The sequence below is a fragment of the Lepidochelys kempii genome, chromosome 22 (genome assembly GCF_965140285.1).
Source record: "Lepidochelys kempii isolate rLepKem1 chromosome 22, rLepKem1.hap1, whole genome shotgun sequence".
NCBI lineage: Eukaryota > Metazoa > Chordata > Testudines > Cheloniidae > Lepidochelys > Lepidochelys kempii.
The window spans coordinates 15,668,689-15,696,144 of NC_136401.1; the positions used below are offsets into that span (position 1 = coordinate 15,668,689).

Genomic DNA, 27,456 nt, shown 5'->3' on the forward strand with positions numbered 1-27,456 from the left:
TGCCCATCAGGCCTAAGAACCAACTGGGGTTGGGGGACTGATAGTTGTTGGGTCTGAGAAACAATTAAAACACCCATCGTTGGGATTGGAGACCAATAGGAATGGTAATTCTTGGAACGGGGACACAATTACATCTGCTTGTTTGGATTGGGAACTAAGGGGAACAGTCAGGAGCCGGGACTACCTCTCACTGCGTGTATGTATAGCACCTAGCAGAATATGGCTCTGATCTTCTTCGAGTCATCTAGGTGTGATGGTACATAAAAGAACGCTCACTGGAAGGAGGAACCCTTGGACTAGAAATCACAATATGGAACCACCACCACCTGAATATAAAGTAACCTGACATTTGAGGATCCTAGCAGCTTGGGCTCTGCACTCAAGATTTATGTTACCAGCTGAGCTCTAGTAGGGCTTCTTTACTACTCACCCAGTTGCCAGTCATTTATATTGGATTAATTAGGACTAGGACCAAATGGACTAGTCCACCGTGGAACAGTATTGACTAAGGTTAGGAACAATGGAGTGGACTCTGAGAATGAACTGGAATTATATTAGCGCAGGGAGGGAGACTGTGTGTGGAATTTTTCTCTTTCTGACGCCTCCTTTCACACTCCAGCTCTTCACACCACTCCCCCCTTGTTCTCAGTGTTGTCACCCATCCGTTTCATTCTCCCTCTCCTACGTTTGGATCACCCTTCCTACACTCTTGGCTCCATCTGTTTCCGTCTGTCTCCCACCCAAATACATAGACACACAGCACGCTTCAGCTCTCGACTTTCCTGGCACTCATGCACCCAGGCATAAATATTCATAGAAATTATAGAATCAGAGAATCATATGGGCTGGAAGGCACCTCCAGTTAATCATCTGGTCCATCCCCCTGTATCAAGGTAGGATAGATTTCATTATCCCTAAATCATCCCTACTTGATAGGTGTCTGGGCTCATCTGAGCTATCCCCCACGTTGCTTGGCAGCTTGTTTTCAAGACCAGCTAGAGGGTAGGGCATTTTAGCCTGGCTTACCCCCTGCATTTACTTAAACCCACCGCCTCTTGTTTAGCACAGTGCATGGGAATCTAGCCACATGATGTCCATTAGTGATAACAGGAGCTGTAAAGCTAAATCCAATCAGCCACGTTACAAAATATACCCTCTCCACCTGTTGCATTCACACAATCCCCTTCTCCTTGTCTCACACATGCACTCAGTCACTCCCCCCTGTAACACACAGACATATGTCTGATATCCCTCTCTGTGTGCAACTGTGCAGCCCTCTCTCTGGCTACTGCAACAGCCTGCTCCCCTTTCGCCCAAGCTAGATGTTCACATGGCGTGAACCGGGGTGGTGATACGGCTCTGGGCTGACTTCTGCCAGTTAAGAATCCAACCCAAATTTGTTACAGAGTATTTCCGCCTCAGGAAAACACGGTTGGTTTGGTTTGGTTTTTTTAGATTCGCCATCTTTTTTTTAGAATTTAATTTCCATCCTTGAGAATCACGGATGGGCCAATGGAAAGTTTCTTTAAGGGATGGTTTAACTTTCAGCTCTGGGTTTACGCTACCAAAGCCTGTGACTGCATTTAAAGCCTGCAGCCTTTACTCACACAAGAAGTCCTTGTTCACGCAAGTAGTCACACTGGTTAAGTAAAAAGAAAAGGAGTACTTGTGGCACCTTAGAGACTAACCAATTTATTTGAGCATGAGCTTTCACGAAAGCTCATGCTCAAATAAATTGGTTAGTCTCTAAGGTGCCACAAGTCCTCCTTTTCTTTTTGCGAATACAGACTAACACGGCTGTTACTCTGAAACTGGTTAAGTAGGTGTTGCAGGATCAGTTGCTTAGAGTCTCATCCAAAGCCCATTGAAATCAGCGCAAAGACTCCCATTATCTTCTAAAAAGAAAAGGAGTACTTGTGGCACCTTAGAGACTAACCAATTTATTTGAGCATGAGCTTTCGTGAGCTACAGCTCACTTCATCAGATGAATCAGATGCATCTGATGAAGTGAGCTGTAGCTCACGAAAGCTCATGCTCAAATAAATTGGTTAGTCTCTAAGGTGCCACAAGTACTCCTTTTCTTTTTGAGAATACAGACTAACACGGCTGTTACTCTGAAACCTGTCATTATCTTCTAAGGCTTTGGATCAGGTCCTTCAAGTAGGGCCTAAGCTGTAAATGATGCTTTTAACGACCCCTAACACCTCTTTATCCCAGCTCATCCAGGGGAGGAGGGATGGTCTTGTGGTTAGAGCCCAGCTTTCCCCATCAGGAAATCAGGTGTCTCTGTTACTGGTTCTAAAGAACCGTACGTCTCAGTGTATGGAGTATGAGAGCCCCCTTAGTGTTTGTGTCTATGGACTGACTGGGCCTGTTTCCTGTTCTACAGAATCGGTGCCACTGGCGGATTAAGCCTTTTTCACTGCACACATGTCAGAGCAAGGTCTTGGTTTAGATCTCGCCAGCTTTATAAATCCTCTTCCACCCCCCTGAGCTTGTGGTTCCACCAAACACCACCAAGACGGAGCAGGGGTGCTGCCATTAACATGACACTACATGCCGGGGAGAGGAGCTGAGGAAGCAGTCTTACCAGATTCGTGAAGATATATGTGTAATAGGCGGACGCCATTCCCAGTTCAGCTGCCTGTGAAGGAGAGGAAAGGAGATTAGGCTGGAGAGTGACAATCTTCCATCTCAGCAACAGTACTGGGGGAGCCGGTATCAGATTTTCACTTTGCACGAAGGACTCTGATGTCCTTTTAAAAGCCATAAAGGGTAGCACCCAGAAGCATAGTTTGGCCTATTAAAGTAAAGACGGGGATCTGCTCTTTCAGAGGTGCTAAGCAGTTGCAGCTCCTGCTGAAGTTAATGGAAGCTGCAGGTTATTATGAAGTTTTACTTCGTTCTATTTCAGTAGTGCCTATCGACCCAAACTGGCCCCATTGTACAAACAAACCACCCAAAGATTCATTGATTTTTTTCAATCCCAGATCATTTTGACCATCTAATTCAACCTCATGCATAATGAAGGACAGAGGATTCCTCCCTACATCTAGCTCTAACCCAGGATTTAGACAATTCATCACCGATGAATAAAGACAAAGGGAACCGGGAAGGAAGACATAACAATCGAAACAGGACCATTTGCATATATTACTAGTAACAATGGTTTTAACAGTCCCCGGTTGCCAGATGACGTGTTGAAGATCAATCCCAGATTGTGGTCTTTACAAGATTCAATTCTAATGTCAGGCCTGGTCTACACACAGATTTGGTACTGGTGTAACTATATTGGCAAGGGAGGTGAGTTTTAAAAAAAATCAATATATTTCTACTGGTACAACCCCTAGTGTAGAAACAGTTATACCAGTATAAAAAAGTGTCTTGTACCAGTACATCATATTTCCCTTCCCATATGGAATAGAATCTTTATTCTGGCATTACTGTATCCATACTAGGTGGGATTGCATGAGGTTAGCTCTATCAGTAGAGTTAAAGCAGTACAATTTGTGTGCATGGACAATCTGTAAGGGAAGGAATAGACAGCAATGTATTGTTGGGTAAAGTAAAGAGACTCTGCTGAAAAATAATTCTGGTGGCAATTTTCATCCTCTCGTATCAGGTGGCTTGGCTCCCCTGTTAGTTTCACTCCTCTTCAGGTTTCAATTAAATCCATTGTTTGTTCTGCACTGTAATGATCCAACCATTGAATATGCTCAGATTTGCAATGTGCAGATCATCCCGAATGATTTTTTGGGAGCTCCTCCACATCCCTTCTTTTATCTGTCCCCCAGCAGGAGGCTGATGGTGTCAGGAAGTGGGGGGATGAAACAGATACAAACGAGGTGGAGCTCCTGGCCTGATTAACCAGCAGTAGGTAAAAAGAAAAGGAGTACTTGTGGCACCTTAGAGACTAACCAATTTATTTGAGCATGAGCTTTCGTGAGCTACAGCTCACTTCATCGGATGCTCACGAAAGCTCATGCTCAAATAAATTGGTTAGTCTCTAAGGTGCCACAAAGTACTCCTTTTCTTTTTGCGAATACAGACTAACACGGCTGTTACTCTGAAACCAGCAGTAGGTAAAGATTCAAAGCAAGGCAGACAATGCTGCTCCCTGCCTTCACCATGGAGGAGTCCTCACTGCTTTTCCCACTCCCCTTTCTCACTCAGATGCCTGTGATCAAAGAAACAGCAATGTAGGGCCGGAAGGGACCTCAAGAGATCATCTAGTGTACCCCGCTGTGCTAAAGCAGGATTAAGTATACCTACACTATTCCTGACATGTGTTTGTTTCATGTGTACTTAAAAACCTCCAGTGACGGGGATTCCACAACCTCCCTGGGAAGCCTATTCCAGAGCTTAAGTCCCCTTAGAATTAGAAAGTTTTCCTACTATCCAATCTAAATCTTCCTTGCTGCAGATCACGCCGATTACATCTGGTCCCACTCTCAGTGGACCTGGAGAACAATTAATCACCATCCCTTTTATAACAGCCCTTCACATATTTGAAGACCATTATTATGTCCCCCTTCAGCCTTCTCTTCTCTAAATGAAACATGCCCAGTTCTTTCAACCTTTCCTCGCAGGTCATGTTTTCTAACCCTCTTATCACTTTTATTGATCTTGATGAACATAACAAATCTGCAGCCTCCACCGATGCACAAACAGCTGGCATGATGCATCCTCTGCAGGGAAAATGAAAAGGAGATTTTCTGGCCTGGTAGCTATTTGCTGGGACCCTTTGCTGATAAGCTGAAAGCTGGAAAATGAAAGACAGAAAGACGGGGGTGGGGGGAAATCAGAGGAACTTTAACACCAACACCACTTAGCACTTATGCCCAATATGTTAGGATAAGAGCCTCAAAACACTCTGGACAACCTCTGCTCCCCTGACACTGACATACCATTGACTTCAGTGGGAGCAGAATTCAGCCAAGGTTGAGTGCTTTAAAAATCCCGCCCCAAGAACTAGGAAGTGCTTTACAGACACTAAGCAGCTAATCTGCACAGACACCTCTGTGACACAGATCAATAGGACACCCTGTCTTTTACAGGTTGGGAAAGGGAGACTGTGAGAACGTAACTTGCCCAAGAACACACAGCAAGTCAGTAGCAGAGAGAAGACTAGATCCTCCGGCAACGTGCTCTGACCACCACCAGACCACAGTGCCTCTCATCTTCTGACTCCTGCACATCACAGTTTTCACTGTCTGGGGAGAGCAGCAATGTCTGCTCTCCCTGTGACCTACTCTGAAATCAGCAAGTGGGATTTCAAGGGAAGAAAATCAAAGAAAGCAACAAGCCGTCTCCTTTCCTCCATTGATCTCATCCATTTAACACACATATTGGCAAAGCTGGGGCAGGCTGGCTATATAAGAAGCAGCCATGTGTCTCTAGACCACATGGGGTGGGGAATATATGAGAGATTGTAGCTTCTGCCTCATTGTCCAAAGGTAGCAGAGCCCAAGAAAGGGCTGGTAACACAGGGTTTGATCCAAAGTCTTTTACAATTAATGTCAGTCTTTCTGTTTGGACTGAGCCCAAAGGAGGAAACTGTTTTATCATCATCTTCACCCATAGTTCTGCTTGCTCTCCCAGTATACAGAGAAATAACTTCCAGTTTCACCTGTTGCAAGAAGTTCAGAAATCATCAGAGCAGTGTTCATTTCCCTTTCCCCTTGGAAACCTCCGCACAGGGCGACTGGATTAAATGTTATTGAACTGCTGCAAAATCGTCTCAATCTTTGACATCTTCATCGGTCATGGCCCGAGAATCCCTCAGTGACGGGAAGGGAGAGAGAGTGTGTCTAAAAAGCCCCTGTGCTCTGTAGCTGTGGAAAATTACTATGGCAACAGGCTGAGGGGATAGCCCTCAACAGTGAGCGAGCTCATTCAAATTCTTTATTAACTCAGAGATGAAATCTAGAAATAAATTTACAAATCCACCCCAACCTGAAACCTCGTCTTTGATTTCCTGCACATAAGAAGCTTCAGAGGGGTTAGTGAAATAACAAAAATCAAAAAAGGAAAGTTGTTCCTCAGTGAAAACTACTATGTTGTATTTACATGTGCAATTAAAACAACACTGGAATGGATTGATGAGAGATCCAGCTGGAGTCACTTGCGACAGTGCAGCCTCTATTAGCAGCCTTAGTCTAACGTCAGCCTCTGGACCGAAGTCTGGCATCTGTACCAGCAAAGATTAGCAAGGGGACGCACATCAGCTGTCATGCTTCACGTCCCAAGAGTAGCTATCTACAATTGAAATTCTGCCACTGTTTCTTTGCATCCCTCGAGGCAACATTCATATTTTTTTCACCATAGTAGTAAAGCAAAGGGAGCCTGAGCTGGTCAGGAATTTGTCAATTTAATGTTTTTCGTTTGGAAAATACCGATTTGTGGAAACCGAAACATTCCACGGGAAAGGGTCAGCTTCGACGAAGTTCCCGTTTTGGGAAAAGTGTCAAAATGTCCCCTTCCCTCACTTTTAAAATGAAAAATTCCATTTTTCAGTTCGAAACGACGTATTGTTTTGAAATTTAAGTGAATTTGGGGGGTGGGGCGGAATCTAATAAATTATTAAAAGGTCAAAATCGAAACAAAATGTTGGGACTGACCCAATCCAAGTTTTTCCTCCACATTTTGGTCCACAAACATGTTTGAGATGTCGACTTTTCATCCCGATTCAGGATGGGGACGTTTTCCGAAATCGTGGAAATTTTCCTGGGATGGGAAAACTATTTCCTGTCGAGCTGGAAACATAACTCACTGGAGAGTATGTGCTCCAGGTGTCCCTCTGTGCTGATTGACAGCGCATCTGAGTCTGTTACAGCCTGGGTTCTTTAGCTCAAGCTGTAGCAGCTTATGCTTTTAGCACTGGAGGTCCCCACTTCAATCCCCGATGAGTCAGCCAAGATGGCGGCTGTCATACAAAGTCCCACCAACTCTAGTAGGATGGTACCGTGGCACATGGTTTCCTTGTGGACAAGGTTCTTTGTGGAAACTAGCATGTAGTTGTACAGCCAGTAGGACTGACAGTTGTACAGGACATCACGAGGCTAATCCATCAGGCCTAGAAAACACGCATTCTGCTCTAGGAGTGAAAATGGCACACAGCATCATGGCCCTGATCCAAAACTCACTGAAACCAATGGAGAATCCCACTGTCTCCAATGGCCTTTGGATTAGATTCCTTAGGCTCAGATGATTGACTCCATACTACAACACCTTCTACACCACCAGGAATCCCTCGTCTAGGCCCACTGGCATACTGAGAGGTGAATCTAGGGAGCCAGAACTTATATTTATTTCATTTGATAATTGGCTAAAAAGCCTCCTGTTCCGTACAGGCGCTGGAGAGCTGCACTAAAGTGGAAGCCCAAACTGGATTCAGTGCTCCGATTAAACCAAACTCTCAAAACAAACACAACAACTGTACAGGAGACAATAAAATAAACAAACATAATCTGGTAAAAAAATAACTAGACAGAGAAACACAACAGAGATGTACTCAGAAAAGAGAGTCCACACTGCTGGCGGACCGACTTTCAAAAGAGCTGAGCTGACCCTGCTCAAAGCCAATAAGAGCAGTAAAAGTTTGGCATCGTGGATGCCAAGCCAGACACCCCTGGGGCATGAATACTCGGAGTATTCAATCTATTTGTTCTACACCTAGAATCCCGGAGGCAGTGAGCAAACTGTTATTCCCAGGACCTCAGCATCAATCAGTGGAAATCTCCCTGTAGCGTAGATAATTTTCAGCCGCATGGTAGGAGTTTTTAAGCTCCGGAACCATACAACGCACATGCAGAAGGATCATTTGGTGGAAGCGAGGCAGTTTATAAAGCTGTAATTTCAGCTGCCTACCTTCTGGAGGATGATGTGAGACATGGAGGCATTCGCATGTACAATGATGGTGGAGGTTTTGTCGTCTCTGATTTCTTTCAGGAGTGGGGTAGGATCCCCGCTGTCATCCAGCATCCGGACAGAGAGGGTGTCCTTCGAGATAAGGAACTGACGAAGCAACTTCTCTAGGTTTAAAAGGCCTTCAAATAAAAGAAACACAAACAGAACTTTTGAATCAAGAGTACCCCACCCATGACAACAGCTATCCTTTCCCATAGGAACCAGTCCTTTGCAAACCTGGTCAGACAAATGGTGTAGCAACATGCTGCAAAGCAAAGAAGCCATGACCAGCAGAGGAGGGGAAGGAACGGAGCAATTTGTAACTCTCTGTGGCCATCTGACGGAACAGCCTGCAGCCCTCTCTCAGAGGGAAGATCATCTTGACACCGGGCCTTTCTGAAAGTAATTCTTTATACAGCTTTTTTTGGGAGGGGGCTTGTCATTTTCTATGTGTGTAGCTCAAGCACACTGGGCCTTGATCCCAGACTGGGCCTTCAAAGTACTACCCCAGCTCAAATAATAATAATAATAAAGAACCAAATGTATTCTGCAGAAGAGCTCCGTGGAGCGCAAAAGCTTGTCTCTTTCACCAACAGAAGTTAGTCCAATAAAGGATATTACCTTGCCCACCTTGCCGCTCTAATATCCAACATGGCCACAGACCAACACAACAACCAAATGTATTCTAGGCATTTACAGAGAAATAAGAGGACACGGTCGAATGGCAGCGTGGTCCAGTGGGTGGGGCTCTGGGCTTGGTCTCTGGAGACCTTGATTCTATTCACATCTCAGGTCACTTCTCTGCTTGTCTTCCCACTCTTTTTTTTTTTTTGTCTTCTCTATTTAGACCAGTGATACTCAGACTTCAGCAGTTCAGGAGCCGAATTAGTGATCGACATTACCCCAAAAGAGCCACCGTAGTGCGAATGACAGGGAAAATATTTAGTTGTTCTATATAGATTCTGACAGCATACAAGTTAATAACTTAGTGCAAGTTGATAACTTAATTGGTTAATCATATAGTAAAAGCACCCTGATTGGTGAATAACTTGGACTGGTTAATAATTAAATCACACTGTGTTTTAATATCGTCTGCTGCAAAGAGCCGCAGGAGACCCATTAGAGAGCTACGGTCTGAGTATCACTAATTCGCACTACAAGGTCTTTGGGGCAGTGGTCGTCTCACTCTGCCTCTGTGCTTTTTGGCACTTCTGTCATATAAATAACAAACAACAAGAATGTCCCAAGCCCATATACCTTACGATCCAAAGCCCTGATTTGGCAAACTCTCATGTATGCAATGAAGCCAGTAAAACTCCTGGCATGATGAAAGATTATGTAGCATCCGGCCCTATATCGGGCTGGAAAGGGAGGAGTTTGTTTGGTTAGCTTTTTTCAAAGGAGGAATTAAACAAATGGAAACTGGACTAGTTAACTACCAGCATCCCTCCAAAGGAAGAGAACAAAGAACAGATCCCAAACCCAGAGCTTAAGGCCAGTGCCCTGGCAATCAGAGGGGCACTCAGGGTAAGTCTACCCTGTAATAAATAAACAAACCTGTGGCCTTGAGTCTCTGAGCCTGGCTCAACTGACAGGGGCTCGCGGTACGGGACGAAAAATAGCCATGCAGACATTCCCACTTGGGCTGAAGCTCAGGCCCTGAGGCTGACCTCTCTCACTTGGTTTCAGAGCTTGAACTCCAGCCCAAGTGGGAACGTCTACACTAATATTTTTGGCACTGTGGCTTTGAGCCCTGTGAACCCAAGTCACTTGACCTGGCTCTGACTCTTGCTGCCACAGGGTTGTTTTTTGTTTGCAGTGTAGACATACCCTCACCGTTCCTGTGCTTCGAGCCCAGCACTCAACTCTTCAACTAAATGTCATTTTGACGGCACTCAACAGTTTATTCACCCAGAAAGTCAAGGGCTGGGGAAGCAATACAAGGCGGTACAATGCAACATAATCAAGAGGGAGAGTGCTGCTCTCAAGAACGCCCAACTCTTCACAAAAGGCAACAAAGCGATGCATTAAAGAGAAAAAGCCTAGATGAGTGGAGTCTCATTCACGGAGAGGTTTTCCAGCAAACCAGTGTGCATACACTGAACTCTTTACCATGTAGTGCCCCCTGCCTTTCCTCCTTAATCCAGGAGGAACTCATCGGGGGACTAAAACAACTGCAGTCAGCAGGATTTCTCTGGGATGAAATTAACTTCCTAGTCTATTTCTTCATGGAGGGTGAAATTCTAAGAGGACCTATATGTCACCTGAGTGTTATTTTATGGGTTTAAGTGGGACCTAAGTGTTGTCTAAGTTTTGTGCCAGATCTCTGCATAGTTTAATTTTCTCTGCATCTGCAATCTCCTTCCTACCAAGGAGCAGAGACGCTTCCAGCAATAACTGTTGGTTATTATTAATCACGTTTATTGCGGTCGTGCCTAAAGGCCAGCCAAGAATAGGGTCTCATCCTACTGGCACAGAGTAGTAGATGGTCCCTGTCTCAGAGAGTTTACAATCTATAGACAAGCCAGACACAGGCTTGGGGGAAAGGGTATAAGTAAAACTACTCTGCTATTATTTAGGCAAACCAGCTGAACCAACGAGAAAGATTTGAGAAGCACCTTCACTCACCATGATTCCATTAAGCCCTCAGAAAAGGAGGCTTTTGTGTTTCCTTTGTCTTTCTAAAAATGGTCCAGTTTCATGGCAATTTTGCATTTCTCTTGGTTAAGAAAAGGACATTGAGGACCCTTCCTTCCCGCCATCTTTCTGCATGAGCAAAACTGGATGCAAGTACCCAAGCTGCGGCTACCAACCTGAGCTGATTTTAAACCAGTGGCCTGGTGGTGAGCAGACCTCTGTCTCATTAACTGATGCCCCAGTACTTTAAATCACAAAAGCTGGAACGGAGTCATGGGAGGACAATCCCTAGACTACTGGGAACCCCTGGGTGTGTTATTTCTTTGGAAGGCGTCCCTAAAGCAAACAGGAATTATTGTGCATTATTAGCATTGCAGTGGTGACAGGAGGCTTTAACTGAGATTGTGGCCCCCTGGTGCTTGGAATCATACAAAGTTACAGTCAGAGACCACCCCCTGCCCAGAGAGATGTGCAGTGTAGGCAGGACAAAGGAAAGATTATCACCACCATTTCACAGGTGCGGGAAAGCGAGGCACAGAGAGATTCTTGCCCAAGGTCACACGTGGAGCCAGGAATTGAACCCAGGCCTTCTGAGTCTCACGCCGGTGCCTTAAAAACAAGATAGTCCATCATCTCAATGTCTGGATTTGGCCCACAACTCCCCTCTGAGGTTGGTCAGTGTCATTAGCTCCATGTGGCAGATGGGGAATCTGATACCCAGAGAGGAGAAATAACTTAGCCATCATCACACAGGACTAGAACCCCCATCTCCTGATTACTAGCCCAGTAAGTGAACCCGATTCCCCCCCCCCTACACACCCCCAAAGCATAGCAGGAGGACTCTAATGGGAAGGCACTGGCTATTTACAGACTAACAGTCACTGGGTATATACAGCACAACACCAAGACCACCAGGAAACATTTAAACTCTTCCTGCAAGGAGCAGCTGTAGGTTATGAGAATTCCACACCCCTCCGTGCAGGCTTCAGTGGCAAGGCTAATCACACAATGACGGGAGGCAGTGCGGGCTGGCGGAAAGGGCACTGGCCCAGCAGTGAGGAGAGAAGCTGTCTACTCCCAGCACTTGCTGGGTGGCCTAGAGTGAGTCATTTCACTGCTCTGTGTCTTGGTTTCTCATTCTCGCTCTCTCGCCTGAGAACTCTTTGGGGCAAGGCCTGCCTCTCACTCCGTCTTTGCACAGTGCCTCGCACAATGAGGCCCCAATTTCAGCCGGGGCCTCCATGCACTATGATAACCCAAAATAAGGACTCCATAGTGCAGGATGCTGGCGCATGATGGGTTAAAGCCAGCTTCTCCTGTCTGCAGAGAGACAGGCCTGAGCTGCACATCAGACTAAATCAAATGACTTCCGCTCTTCCTCGCTGTGAACTCCAGGAACGCATTAGCCTCACTCAGAATGCATCTGCCCGGATCAATATCAAATACAGCAGAACTGCAAGTCCTGGGGGAGCGGGGGCTGGGGGTGGGGGGGGGGAAACAGGGGGAGGAGGAAGCCTGCCTTATTGCAAGCTAGTTAAAGATGTGGAAGGCCAGCTGTGGAGACGTTACTCAGGGGAGCCTCCTGCATGGTACACTGTCACGATCGGGCTCCATCTTGAGTAATGACGGTGGGGAGGTTGCAGGTCTCCTGGCAGGCGGGCGCAGAGCTCACGTTGGGGTTCTCAGCTCCGTGTCCCAGGTGAATGAACACATATGGAGGTGGAGGAGGCAGGGGCCCCTCCTCCAGCTCAAACACTGGGGCAGGCGTCGGTAGCAGACGCTCTGTGCAAAGCGCTGCAGAATAGGATTCTCTTGCACAAGCAGCTGGATTGTGCACTTACAATCTGTCCACAACATGGAGCAGCACCTCCCCAGCTGCCCGCCCTGGGAATGCCTTAGGGGGAGTCATTTTTTATTGCTCCACCTCATACTCTGATGGGCAGCCCAAGGGTGGGGAGTGGAGCCCAGGGAGCGCGGTCGATTTACACCAGGCTCTGCCCCCCACAATGTGCAGAAATTCCCCAAGAGAGAAAGAAAAGCCAGCAGGACACGCTGGAATGTTCTAGTTTATGTCTAATTTCAGCCCCACAAAATAAAATTAGATCCTGCTCCTTAATTCCGCAGGCCGTGTGTCTCAGCCAAGCATTAATGAGGCAGATTGGAAAGCATCCCCTAACACAGCCGCTAAATGGAACTGCAATTCATATCAGGCCCTCATTTTGTCTCTCTTGATTAGTTTTTCCATTTTTATCCCTCCCCTACCACCCCACCACCCTCCACTAGTGCTCGCCCTACCCTAGCCTTTCCCGAGTCCTACCCTGTTCCGTCGCTGCAGGCAGACAGCGGTGGAGACTCTCTGGGTGAGAAGGCACAGCTCTGCAGGCCAATTTCTAAACCAGATCAGGCACCACGAGGCGGGCGAGGAAGCTCAGCGGAGACAGCTGATTTCCTCTCCTCTGGCTCAACAGAATTATCATTCCCAGCACGATATATCCTGCCCATAGCCGCGTTGGTTCACACCTTCCCCTCCTCTCAGCGTGGGGAGGGGAAGATGAAGAGATTCCCTTTTTGTTCCAGTGACATGAGAAAGGGGATCGCCTGCCGCTGACAGACTGAGACTTCAGAAGGCTGTTTCACAGGCCAGATATGAGCAAGGACTTGTCGACCCCTCTGGGCAACTTTGAAGCGCATAAATGAGGACCACCAAGTGTGGAGAGGCAGGAGCAGATGTCGTCTCAGTCTGCGCCATTCATCGAGGCTCATCTGGGAGCGGCAAAGCCGGAATGCCTCCCAAACCACGCACAGTACCCGCTCTGAGCTTGTGTCTGGGGACTTAGAGGCAGTTTCATGAAGGGCAGTGATACCCAGACCTCAGTGGTTCAGGAGCCAAATTAGTGATCAACATGACCCAAAAGAGCCACAGTAGGGTGAATTCATTGTTTCGTTTACTATAGTACTAGAGATTCAGATTTAAACAGTACGAGGGGAAATATTTAGTTTTTATATACAGTATTATTATTTTATCAACTACAAGTGGTTAATAATGCAGTAAAAGCTTCCCGATTGCGTGATTTAATTATTAACCAATGGTTTAACATCACCTGCTGCAAGGAGACACAGCAAAGAGCAACTTGTGGCTCGCGAACCACCATCTGAGTATCGCTGCTCTAGTGGCTAAAGCCGGTGAGTGGGACTCAGGAATACGACAGTGAATAATGGAATTTTCAATCCAGGGCCTGAAACGACTGAGCTGAAAAGATGCCGGTCAGTTTGGACGGAAAGCCTTCTCCCCCCCCTACACCCTGTAAATTGTTGTTAAAAAAGAACTTGAAAAAAATTTGTTTTAAGTTGATTCCAAATGATTTGGGTGTGGGACAGGGGGAGTTGTTTCAAGCCAACTATTTTTTCACACGCCACACCCCCCCCTTTATTTTTAATTGGCCAAATGTTGATTTGAAACAAAATGGTCGAAACAAAACGTTTCCACTTTAAAGCTATTTTTTGTGCAACTCAACCTTTTGCTAACTTCAGCCCGGAGTCGAAAAATAGGTTTGGGGACCTCAAAATGTTTTTTTTTTTTTAAAAAACTATTCCTTGAAATATATTCACCAGCTCTACTCCAGAGTCCTGAGCTGCACTGACTCACTTTCTGCATCAGTGTTTCCCCATCTCTGTGACCAAGGGCTACTGGAGAAGGCAGGATCTGCGCATGCACATATATCCATGCAGGCATTTCATTCCCTGCACTGTAGCATTCAGCTACAAGCCCTGACCCGCGCAGAGGATGACAGCACCGGGATGCCTCGGCCCCAGAGGACCACTGGGGAGATGCCACCTGCAGGCAGTCTTCCCTGGGCGGCTCCCCGAGGGCGAGCCGTTTGCATCAGCCATTGTGTTGGCACAGAATGGTTTGGCACAGTGGTAGTATTGAGCACATAGGGTTTGATACGAATTATGCACACGCTGGTAGGTGTCCGCGTGGCCCAGGCATAGAGCCTTCTCCTTTGCTTTGAGCCACCCCAGGTTCTTGGGCTGAATTAAGCAGCTTGCCTTGTTTCCCCTCTCACTGCCAGGGTGCAGATCACAACTGGTACAACACATGGTCGAGATTGCGATAGCAACTGCGATCTCCGGCCACGACAGATCGGAGCTGGAGTTGTGTCCTGTTTGCAGCGGGTTTTCTAAAAACACGCAGCGCCTTCCAGGTTAGGGCGAATTATCCCTCGCAGCCTCTCCGAGATGGGGAAATGGAGTCACGGGGCCGGAGCCTGCTCCCGAGTGCACGCCGGTGCAAAACCAGTAACAACATGGACTGCGAGAGAGAGTTAATTTCTGTTCACCCCAGCATAGGTGACAACTGGCCCACAGCCAAGACTTTTGCAAGGTTGCAGTGTGAGTCAGCAGCAAGACTAGGAACAGAACCCAGGAGTCCTGTCACACAGTCCTGCGTTAAACCAAACAGCTCAGACTCTCTGCTCCTTGAGCTCGAGTTTCTAGCTATTGCACCAAAACAAACAACGTTGTCCCTCAAAATGGAATTTCCTTATCAATTAATGGCCAGATTGTGTGCGGTCCTGGCTCGGCCAGAAAGGGGGATGCAAAAAGCCCCACTCTCCCATGCCTTTGCTCAAGGACAGTGGCCAATAGCAGTCTCTGTGCTTGGGGTGCTGGCTTCTGCTTCCCCCCACGGAGCAGGACTATGGTCCATTCCTGTCCTGCAGGATGGGGGAGTTGTAGCTGCATGAAGCACCTTCACCCTTGGACTCCTCTGGGCCTGGGCAGGGCTCCTCCTACTCAGGGCTTGTGGCTAAATGTCACACTAGCCCTAAAGGGTAACTTCCTGGAGCCAGCAATTGAGTTATCCAGCAGTCCCTGATTAAAGCTATCTGGATTGATTCAATTAAGGGTGGACGTTGAATTATTTAACACAAGCCATTTGGTTCCTCAGATTCTTCGATCCAGTTAAATGAAGGATCAAATTAACCAGGGACTGAATGAAGTGGGAGGCACCTGAGTGTGTCAGCTTGTGGGTGGCCAGGTGCAGTCAGACGCCCAGTTATGGGTCTGTGCGTTCCCGAGAGTGTGTGCATCACACTGTGTGTCGCCGGGGAGGGTGGAGATAAGGAAAAGCTGCACCTGAGGTATGAAAACGAAGTTATGAAAAATAAGTTCACGGCAATGTTAAAGGTACAGCCAGAAAAATCAGAGTAAACAAATACCAGAGGTAAGGCTGCGGCAGTAACATCAACGCAGGGTCGTTGCACACCTTGGGCCAGATCCTCAGCTGGAATAAATTGGAGTCAATGGTGATTTTGCTGATTTACACCACCTGAGGATCTGGCCCTCAGCGAGTGCACAATTTGGGAAGTGGGCACAAGGACCCTTTTGGCATCCATGCCGGAGCTGGTCAGATTGGAAGTCCTATTGCTCTCCTGAATGCAAGGACAGATCCAGGCTGCTCGCTTACATTTTGCAGGCACTCAGCTGCTCCCGGAAGGCCTTGTGCCTGGCTAAATGATGCACAGTGCCCCCTGGAGCTCCCATTAGGGCAGTGCACCTCTTCACCACCCCCTACAGCAAGCTCCTTGGTACAGGAACACTTTAGCCCTAATGCATCCAGCTTCCACTTTGAAAAGAAAATACCCACGTGCTAATGGGAACCCTTAACCATGTCATGTCCTGACTTCTGGTGAGGTTAGCTGCACTCTTAAGGATATGACCTGGAAAGACCCAAGCGTGTGAGGGCACGGCAGCGAAAGGACGGTGCATGCGTAAAAATGGGTGGTGTGAGCTTGTGTAGACAAGTGTGTCTACCTGTGTGCAGTAGAGATGAGCCAAAGCTGCAGAGTTCGGATCTGAACTTCCCCCCGGTTTGTGGGTTCGGACCCAGAGGTCTAGTATGGGCCCATCCGCATTGTACACAAAAGTCAGATTTATAAGGCCTGCTCTCATGCTCCGAGATGCACGTCAGTAACCACCCAGATCTACATACCTGCGTGCTAACATCAAAACACCTGGGGCCCAATTCCCCTCTCGCTGACTCCAGTCTAAATCAGGAGTGAATCCCAGGATGTCAATGGCGGTTACACTGGAGCACAAAACCAGTGGAGGAGGGAGGCCTAATGTGCGTAGAAGTTATCAGGCAGGCTTACCGCTGTGCAGTTACTGGGGCATGCATGGTGGCAGAATCATGCGCAAGCGAATAAGTCAGCACCCAGGATTGCACAGAACGGGCTGGACAGTAGCGAAATCCAGTGTGCACTCAGTTTAGGTCACAGACTGCACACAAGTCTCAGAAAGACACATTTCCAAATCGTGCTTTGTCAGGAACTGACCTCAGGCTTTTTCCATTATGGAAACCCATCCATCAGCTAAAACGCTCTCTATGAAACCAAAAGGCAGCCAATGTCCTTCCCCCCAGCCCCATCTCTCACAAACTGCTGCTGGAAATTTCTGGACTTGGTTCTAAGTGTGGACCTCCAGCTGCAGGCCTCTCACTCGCCTCTGATTTCACCAAGTTCCCTTCTTGCCCCGGACAGGACAGACCCCGTCATTAGTAAAATGGATTATTTTAGGCCACTATAATCAGAGAAAAGCACAGGCCTCCAGCAATTGACACCAGCTTTGCCGGTGGGATTTCACCAACCAGTGCTAGACCCTAGAGGCATTTTTACACAGCAGAGAGAGGTAACGGATGTGGGAAGGGGATAAAATGAGAAGCAAGCGGGAGCAGGAGGGGTTAACACAAGCCATGGCCACTTACATTCAGCTTTGGCACAGATGAGGCAGGCAGTGGTGCAATTAAAGAAGTTCAGGATCCCAGCTACGGCCACGCTGATGTCGGTGTTGCTGGGGTGGAGGTTCAAGGTGGTGAATCGCTGGAACTGGAACTTGAGGAATTCCTCTGGGGCAACTTTAAAATGAGGGACCTGGGAAAATGAGAAAGAACAGAAGACACAGAAAGAACAAGAGGAAGAGCAATTGCAGAAGATGCATTTCTCCAGTAAAAAAACAGTCAACTCAGTGCCGCATGGGAAGCAGGTGAGAGAAAAGACAACCCAGCAAAACTGCATAGAATATTCTACTGAACAGAGGAGACAATGGATGGAAGCATAGGCGCCAACTCCGTGGGTGTTCCGGGACTGGAGCACCCATGGGGGAAAAAAGTGGGTGCTCAGCACCCACCAGCCACAGCTGATCAGTGGCACTCCTGATCAACTGTTTGGCGGCTGAAGGAGGCACTTGCGAGAGGACGGAGAGCAGGGAGCGATGAGGGCTTTGGGAGACAGGTTTGAGCAGGGGTGGGAAGAGGTGGAGCGAGGGCAGGGCCTCAGGGGAAGGGACGGAGTGGGGGTGGGATCTTGGGGTGGAGCCGGGGTGAAGCACCCCGAGTTAAAAATAAAAGTCAGCACCTGTGGATGGAACCCTAAATGGGTTTTTACTCTTGTGGATCCTGAGAAGGAGAAAGTCACAGCAGCAAGAAGTGTCTGACTTGGAGTGATGGGGAGAAATGGACCAGGGAGTCCCTGGCTGAGACCTTTAAAGAAAGTCTAGCAGTAAGAGCCTCGCTGAAACCTTTAGGAAAGACTGAAAGAAGAACACGATGACCCCATGCTGGTGAATCTCAGGATAAGGAGAAACAGCTGCAGCAGCCTAAAGCTTTGCCCTGTTTGATCTGCGGAGAAGTAACAGGCTATTCCAAAGGGATCAGAGCTAATATTTCATTTGCCATTCATAAACGGGAGTGGAAGTAGCACTGAGACGCTGCATGCCAGGGAATACGGACAATGCGGGGCCAAGGAGCCCAGGGTGCAGATGGAACGGGAGCGACGGGAGACCAGCAAGGATAAGGGTCAGCGGGACAGAGAAAGGATTTGTTTGTTTGTTTTTTAACAGCATGGATTATTTGTAAGAAACAGAACAGAAAAAGGGGAACATCTGGTTCTGCTTCAATAGAGCAATGTCAAGTCCTCTTTGCTTCCATTAGCGGCGCTTCCAGAAGCTATCACCCCACGCCTCTGATCTGTCTCCTCTTGGGGAAGGCTGTTAGTGGGCTGTGATGGCTGCTTTATTGGAGGCATAAGCTGTTTTGTTAGTAATAGAAAAGTTAAAGAGTAATAAGCTGCTATCTGCCTTGATCTCACTCCGCAGACCTCAGCCTGGGCTCCATTAACAGGGAGAGAAACAGACTGTATGCCACAGGCAGATTCCTTTAACTAATGTAGATGGGACATCTACAGTGTGGGCTTGTTGATCATTCTCTGAAGCCAGATGGAGTCTGAGGCTCATGGCAATGACGATTAATGAGGCAGAGAGATGCGCAGGCCGAGGTGTACACGAGACCCCACCACATACGTCTGCAGGGTGCGATCCCCAAAGAGGTGGGCCCAAGTCACAAAGCTGAGGGTTGCTCCAATCCACAGCTTTGAGTCAGCCCAAGATGGAGACAGGAGGTCTAATTTTTGTCTCCTTCCCAGTGGCTTTATGCCAGCGTACCGCCAGTGACTTCACCATGACGGTCTTTAGGTTAAAGCATTGGACTGTGACGCAGGAGATTTACCTGCTCCGCCACAGATGCCTTGTGTCCCCCTCAGGCAAGTCACTTTCCCTCTGCGTGCATCCTTTCCCCATCGGTACAAGAGCACTTCCTTTGCCTGCCTTGTCTGGTTAGACTGTAAGCTTTTCAGGACAGAGGCTGTCTTACTACTGTACTTAGCACCCGGCACAATGGGGCCCTGATCTTGGCTAGGCCATTAGGTGCTACTGTAAAACAAATAACGACGAGTCATTCCTGATTCTTACCAGTGTAAATGACAGCAGAGAGGATTAGGTTCAATAACCAGACAGATAAGACTGGATCTGAACTTCCTAGCACCCCAGTTTTGATTCAGGACCACCTCTAAAAAGAGGGAAGAGAATTGCTTCATGTAGAACACGGGGAGTCTAGCTAGAAACAACTAGCTGAGACCAAAGAGGAACAGAGTTAAGATGAATATCAGGAAAAACCCTGATGATCTGTTACGGCAGATTGGTCTTTGCCTGGGTAGTGGCGGATGCTAGAGGCAGTGCAATGGATCAATCCTGCAATGGATCAAGCAACTAGGAAAGAAAGGACAATCCTGCAGTAGCTGAGGGAGTTGGGTCTAGCAGATCTTTTCCAGCTCTAATGCCTCTGATTCTAAGGAAATAAAGCAATGCAAGTCATTTGCAAATACAAGCTATTTACCGTGTTCCATTTCAGACGCTCCTACACCGTGGAGGCACCAGAGACAGAGTCCAGTAAATGGCTGAGAGATGTTATCAGGCTATGAAGGGATGAACTATAAGAAGAGAACTCCATTTCTTTTCCCCAGAGCACAGACGGATCAGTGTACGCTGGCAGTTGAGGGTTTATAAAATATTAAATCAGAGACATAATCTGGATGTAGATTAAAAAGGTTTGTATTGAAGAAACATCGCCAAACAGAAAGGGAATATAATCTTCCAGGAGGATCATGCACAAACTAATGACTGCCGGGAGCTTCTGTGCTGAGTTATGTTTGCCAAGCAGGTGCTGGCTTTTGCAACTGTAACTGTCGAGGCAGTTCTTGCTGGATCCTAGAGAAGCTGGAGGAATGGGTAGTGCAGGAGAAACTGGGAGATGGGCTGAGACTAGCAGAGAAGCAGAAGGAGATGTGGTGAGAGAGAGAGGAGGAAGAACAAGGAGTTAAGAGAAGGGAATAGGAAAGATGGGACCCATGCACTAAATTACAAGTTCAGGTACACCTTGCTGCAGCCCACAGATGGTTAGAGGAAGGATGGCCTAGTGGATAAGGGACTGGACTGGAACTCAGGAGATCTGGTCAAGTCTCAGCTCTGCCACAGACATCACAGGGCTACCTGGGGCAAGTCGCTTCACCTGTCCTGTGTCTCACTTCCCCAGGGGTAAAATGCGGATAATAGCACTGCCCTGCCTCGCAGTGGTGTTGTGAGGATCAAGTCCGCTAGTGCTTGTGAGGCGCTCAGATACAAGGGTGATGCAAGGCTGTGTAAGTGCCCTGCTGGGCAGAAAGAAACTGACATAGCAGTAGCTAGACCCACATGGGGGTCTGTGTGCGCGTGGCGGGGCAACGGACAGGAAAGCAACAAGAGGCCTTCCTAGGACTGGCGGAAGAAAAGCAGCAGCCAGACCCTGGAGAGGAAGAAGAAGGAGAGCAACAGTGAGGAGGAGCTGGAAGCAGAAATGGGTGGAGGAACAGCAGTAAGACCTTGGCTGACATCTGTGGGGGAAGAGAACGACAGAAAAGCAGAAGACGCCAGCTGGGACCCTATGAAGGAGAAAGTGACTCGGCAGCAGTGTACCTTCTCTGCTGGTTCTCCAGAGGAGGCACTTGCGGCTCAAAGACAGAAAGTCTAATGGGATCAGAACTAGGGAGGCGAATAATCATCTCATTTGCAGTTAATAAATCAGAGGGGAGATGCTGCGTCGTAGGGCATTCAGGTAACATTCAGCAGAGACAGCAAAGGACCCAGTCCCTCCAGAGCCTGACACAGAGAGAGAGAGGGTGGGGGGTAGAACTCTGCTTGAGGGTCTCCAGCACTGCATTGCCCTGAGTCATATGTGTTCGGAAGAGAATTTGCAGTGGACATGAGATTGTGCTAGAGTAGAGAAAAGAGGCCAGGGGAACTATTCTGCACCCCTTCAATCCCCAACAGTGGGCTTCCTCCCTGTCCCAGACAGACTGAATTTGATGCCCCTCCAGTACAACCTAGCAGCCCAATGCCCTGTGGACATGCAATGCCACCATCAGGCTATGGGAGCCCTGCAAGGCAGCTCAATCAGTCTCTCAGACAGCCTGGAGATATTCCCACCGGTGGGATTTCACTCACCTCTTTCTCCCCGCAGATATTGCTGATAATAGAGCTTGAGGCCGGACTCGACGAAGGTCCCAGGACGGCTACCACCCCTTTCGGAAGAATCTGGCACACTGGGGTCACCATGGAGAATTAGAGAGCAGGAGAGGAAATGTGTTAGCCAATCAGGGGTTATCCCAGATTCTTAGTAAGTATCAAATCCTACTAAGAAAAGGAGGACTTGTGGCACCTTAGAGACTAACCAATTTATTTGAGCATAAGCTTTCGTGAGCTACAGCTCACTTCATCAGATTTGTGCTGGAAATGGCCCACCTTGATTATCATGCACATTGTAGGGAGAGTGGTCACTTTGGATAAGCTATTACCAGCAGGAGAGTGAGTTTGTGTGTGTGGTTTTTCAAAAGGGGTGTGTGTGAGAAAACCTGGATTTGTGCTGGAAATGGCCCAACTTGATTATCATACACATTGTAAGGAGAGTGATCACTTTAGATAAGCTGTTACCAGCAGGAGAATGGGGTGGGAGGAGGTATTGTTTCATGGTCTCTGTGTATATAATGTCTTCTGCAGTTTCCACAGTATGCATCCGATGAAGTGAGCTGTAGCTCACGAAAGCTTATGCTCAAATAAATTGTTTAGTCTCTAAGGTGCCACAAGTACTCCTTTTCTTTTTGCGAATACAGACTAACACGGCTGTTACTCTGAAACCGATCAAATCCTACTGTATCTTCTTTCCCATTCCCAGGGGCTGAGAGTACAAATTCATCCATGCCCCCACACTACACAGAACTCACTGCCTTTGTACCCAGGACTTCATGGAGTCATTGTCACCCTGTTCCTTGTATTTCCTAAGGGGTCAAGATCCTGACCCACAACCCATCTCCTGTTCCCTGGAGTGCCACAGTCCCACTGCCCTATACACCAGACCATGCAGCATCCCAAACCTTGTGAAATCCCCACCACCCAAAGCCCATATCACCACCATGTGTCTCCTGTCCAAAGCTCACAGCAAACCCAAAGCTCACAACAAACCCCCCAAACCAATCCCATGGAATCCCCCTCAATAACCCCGCTTTCCTGTTATCCCACCATGGAATCATAGAATCATAGAATATCAGGGTTGGAAGGACCTCAGGAGGTCATCTAGTCCAACCCCCTGCTCAAAGCAGGACCAATCCCCAATTAAATCATCCCAGCCAGGGCTTTGTCAAGCCTGACCTTAAAAACTTCTAAGGAAGGAGATTCCACCACCTCCTTAGGCAACGGATTCCAGTGTTTCACCACTCTCCTAGTGAAAAAGTTTTTCCTAATATCCAACCTAAACCTCCCCCACTGCAACTTGAGACCATTACTCCTTGTCCTGTCCTCTTCTACCACTGAGAATAGTCTAGAACCATCCTCTCTGGAACCACCTTGCAGGTAGTTGAAAGCAGCTATCAAATCCCCCCTCATTCTTCTCTTCTGCAGACTAAACAATCCCAGTTCCCTCAGCCTCTCCTCATAAATCATGTGTTCCAGACCCCTAATCATTTTTGTTGCCCTTCGCTGGACTCTTTCCAATTTATCCACATCCTTCTTGTAGTGTGGGGACCAAAACTGGACACAGTACTCCAGATGAGGCCTCACCAATGTCGAATAGAGGGGGATGATCACGTCCCTCGATCTGCTCGCTGTGCCCCTACTTATACATCCCAAAATGCCATTGGCCTTCTTGGCAACAAGGGCACACTGCTGACTCATATCCAGCTTCTCATCCACTGTCACCCCTAGGTCCTTTTCCGCAGAGCTGCTGCCTAGCCATTCGGTCCCTAGTCTGTAGCTGTGCATTGGGTTCTTCCGTCCTAAGTGCAGGACCCTGCACTTATCCTTATTGAACCTCATCAAATTTCTTTTGGCCCAATCCTCCAATTTGTCTAGGTCCCTCTGTATCCTGTCCCTGCCCTCCAGCGTATCTACCACTCCTCCCAGTTTAGTATCATCCGCAAATTTGCTGAGAGTGCAATCCACACCATCCTCCAGATCATTTATGAAGATATTGAACAAAACCGGCCCCAGGACCGACCCCTGGGGCACTCCACTTGACACCGGCTGCCAACTAGACATGGAGCCATTGATCACTACCCATTGAGCCTGACAATCTAGCCAACTTTCTACCCACCTTATAGTGCATTCATCCAGCCCACATTTCTTTAACTTGCTGACAAGAATACTGTGGGAGACCGTGTCAAAAGCTTTGCTAAAGTCAAGAAACAATACATCCACTGCTTTCCCTTCATCCACAGAACCAGTAATCTCATCATAGAAGGCGATTAGACTAGTCAGGCATGACCTTCCCTTGGTGAATCCATGCTTACTGTTCCTGATCACTTTCCTCTCATGTAAGTGCTTCAGGATTGATTCTTTGAGGACCTGCTCCATGATTTTTCCAGGGACTGAGGTGAGGCTGACTGGCCTGTAGTTCCCAGGATCCTCCTTCTTCCCTTTTTTAAAGATTGGCACTACATTAGCCTTTTTCCAGTCATCCGGGACTTCCCCCGTTCGCCACGAGTTTTCAAAGATAATGGCCAATGGCTCTGCAATCACAGCTGCCAGTTCCTTTAGCACTCTCGTATGCAACTCGTCCGGCCCCATGGACTTGTGCGCGTCCAGCTTTCCTCCAACCCCAGGCAAAGCCTCTTCCCTTTGCCCCATAACCAGGACATTTCTCTTTTCAGACCTGACCCTTTTGGGATCTGCCTGCATTGCTGCAGGACATCTTTCACTGAAGTTTATGGAAGATACTAAAAGAAGGACATTACCCTGGTTAAAGCATCATTGACACAAGCCAAACCGACACAAATTTGCTAGCTCATCCTCTGAAGAACTGAACAATAAATATGAATTAAATGATTGTACTTGGTTTGTTTTTACTATGTGTTCTGCTCAGTGGCAGTGAGCACTCTGGATCTATGCCACCAGCTTGCTACATTAACAGAACCCTGAAAAACTCAGGAAGCTGAATTCTCTCCCCCTCAGCCTCCTCCTGAGTTTAATAGGAACCTTTTGTGCTTTCAGCCGTAGCATGACTGAGCTGGATCGGGCTCCAAAGACTGTCCAATTGGTGTCAACTCGGTGGAATTCAAACCCTACCAACACATCTAGGGCTGTTCCTCTGGAGTAATTTGTCTACGTGAAGACTCCATAGATTTAAACCAGCAGCTTCATCATTTCTGAGCCCCAAAGACCCCTTGAAGGATATTCTGAATTTAATGTGGGTGAGGAGTTGTTCTGAAAGACATCACAGGCCCAGGCTAAGTGAAAAACTGTGGTTGATTGAATGCCACCACTCTCCCACCTCTTCCCCAACAGGACCAAAGCAGCCCTGTGAACAAATACAAAGCTGTATTTGCTGCACCAGCACGAATGTGAGTTTCTTCCAAGGAAAGAGGATACCAATCGGTTCACCAGAGTCATCTGCCATCCCTACAGGACCATCTTGTGAACGTTTTCAGAACCAAATATTTGTGAACTTCTCGATTTAAAAAAACAGGTCACGCATCTAAGTTGTGGTCTCTTAGATATCAAGTGGGTTGTCTGTCTTGGGGTATGATTCTTTCATAACAGTTGTGAGATTTAGTCAAGATTCAGTGGCTGGAAGTTGAAGCTAGAAATATTCAATGGCACAACGTTGTTTTCTTTTAAACAGTGAGGGTAATTAATCATTGGCATTGCCTTGCCAAGGGATACGGTGGATTCTCCCTTACTTAAAGTCTTTAAATCCAGATTGGATGTCTTCCAAAAGAAGATACGCTCTCATTTGACAAGCTATTGGACTCAATGCAGGAATCAGTAGGTGAACGTTATGCAGGAGGTCAGACTAGATGATCATAGTGGTCCTTTCTGGTCTTAAAATCTACAAAGTAGATAACTTAGTGGTTAGAGTAGGAAGCTGGGAGCCAGGACTCCTGGATTCTATATTAAGTCCTGCCGATGACTTGGTCACGTATCAAAACTAGACATCACTGCACTGACAGCAGCAGTTGTTTGACAGTGCAGAAAAACTCTTTGTAGACTGAAGTCAGGAAGTGAAGAACATTTCATTGAACCTGCTGTAAGGGTTAATTAGGATGTGGGGCAATGCCTGTATTGGAATTTGGCTCCCCACTTTTCTGAAAGAGGGCAAGTGGCTAGGATGTCAGTTCTAGGAGTCATTTAATTCTTTGCCTCTCCAAACCATAGTGCCCCAACAGCACAAAAGTTCAGTCTGCTCCCTAGTAAATTGCCAATCCCCTTCCTGCGGCTCCTAGAAGTTCTGCTAAGGACTCCGTCCATGTACTGGGCTGGCCTGACCATGCTTGGGTTGTAAGAACTGAAAATGGTATGACTGCAGGCTTACTTATATGGCACTTATTGGATGATGCAACAACACTGCCCCTCCCAGGTTTGTGTTTGTTTCCTTTTGGAGAAGATACATAAAAAAACTACTTTGAATTGTCTGTACTCCATGGAGTCAATTCTTAACCTCACAATCATTTGTTAAGCTGGGCACAAGCAAACAATCCACATTTTAACATAATCAAATGTAAATGTATACATCGAGGAACAAAGAATGCAAGCCATACTTATATGATGGAGGGACTCTATCCTGGGAAGCAGTGATTGTGAAAAAGATTTGGGGATCCCGGTGAATAACCAGCTGAACAGGAGCTCCAAGTGTGCCACTGTTTGGTCAATGGTCTAATGTGACCCTGGGATGTATAAACAGGAGGCTCTCAAATAGGAGAAGAGAGGTTATTTTACCTCTGTCTTTGGCTCTGGTGTGACTTTGGCACTGCTGGAATACTGCCCCCAGTTCCGGAGTCCACCGTTCAGGAAGAATGTTGATAAATTGGAGAAGATTCAGAAAAGAGCCACAAGAACGATTAAAGGATTGGACCACACACCTTATTGTGAAAGACTCAATCTGTTTAGTTTAACAAAGAAACGGGCAAGGGGTGACTTGATCACAGTTTATAAGTACCCCATGGGGAACAAAAATCTGATAATAAAGGACTTGTCAGTCTAGTAGAAAAGATCCAACAGCTGGAACTTAAAGCTGGACAAATTCAGGCTAGAAATTAGGTGCACATTTTTAACTGTAAGGGTAACTACCATTGGAACAAGTTACCAAGGTTAATGGTGGATTTTCTATCACTCGCCATTTAAAATCAAGGTTGGATATTTTAAAAAAAAAAAAATTTGCTGTAGTTCAAACAGGAAATTAATTCAGAGAAGTCCAAATGATCTGTGTTTTACAGGAGGTCAGACTAGATGATCATAGTGGTCCAATCTGGCCTTAGGATCCATGTCTGTGAGTTCAGGCAAGTCCAGTAGATGGTCACAAATGACCTGGACTGGGTTTGTGCAGAAAACCTGGAGGTGAAAGGCTCAATATTCAACTACCATGTCGTCCAGTTCCCAGGATGCATAGTAAGGCTTCTAAGTTCTTACAGGAAGTTTAAATGCCATGCAAACATCTCCTCTTGGTTTTGTTCACTCCGTTCAGTCTAGTGGATGTTTGGTGGATGTTTTTCTCCAGCAGCTTCACATGGATCTGGCACTTGCTTCTCTGTACTTAGAAATTTGCAGACACTTATACCTCTTGAATAGCCCTTTTTGAATAGGAATATTAGCAATTTGCAAACTGTGCATTCTGCTTTAGAAACATTCATCAGTCCCTGGTGACAGCTGAGCGCCTTCAACTATTCTGCAGAGTATCAGGCACCTGCCAGCATCTAGGAAGAAGGCACGGGCTCCCTCTCCTATTTGTGTGCCTTTGAATAAGTCAAAAGTCCTAGGGGGGATTTTTGTCATGCATGCAGGAGAAAGTTTGGCGAGCACTTTCCCTTTGTCTCTCAAGTAGCCAAGAACAAAAGGACTGGGAGAATAGGTTAAGTAGTCATAGCAACTGAGTTGCAAGGATTGTCAGAGGAAGAACAGGCAGTTTTTCACTCTCAGAGTGAAACACACTCCGGAATTACAGAAAAAACACTGCAACGAAGTGGAGATGCCCGAGGCAGAGGATTAGACCATGTAAGGAGA

The 27,456-nt window shown here is 47.2% G+C and overlaps 1 protein-coding gene across 7 annotated transcripts in view; it reads right to left on the minus strand.

Annotated features, from left to right (window-relative positions):
• Positions 1–27,456, minus strand: part of GRIK4 (glutamate ionotropic receptor kainate type subunit 4) — a 305,217-nt gene that overhangs the window by 86,894 nt on the left and 190,867 nt on the right. For all 7 annotated transcript variants that reach the window (XR_013634901.1, XM_073321250.1, XM_073321247.2 and 4 more), the window contains exons 4-7: positions 21,415–21,512; positions 17,309–17,474; positions 7,870–8,048; positions 2,591–2,644 (exon numbers count right to left, since the gene is read on the minus strand). Coding sequence is in view for 6 of the 7 variants with exons in the window: in XM_073321250.1 (XP_073177351.1) it covers positions 2,591–2,644; positions 7,870–8,048; positions 17,309–17,474; positions 21,415–21,512 (497 nt within the window). In the remaining variant the exon portion in view is untranslated. The remainder of the gene's footprint in view (positions 1–2,590; positions 2,645–7,869; positions 8,049–17,308; positions 17,475–21,414; positions 21,513–27,456) is intronic.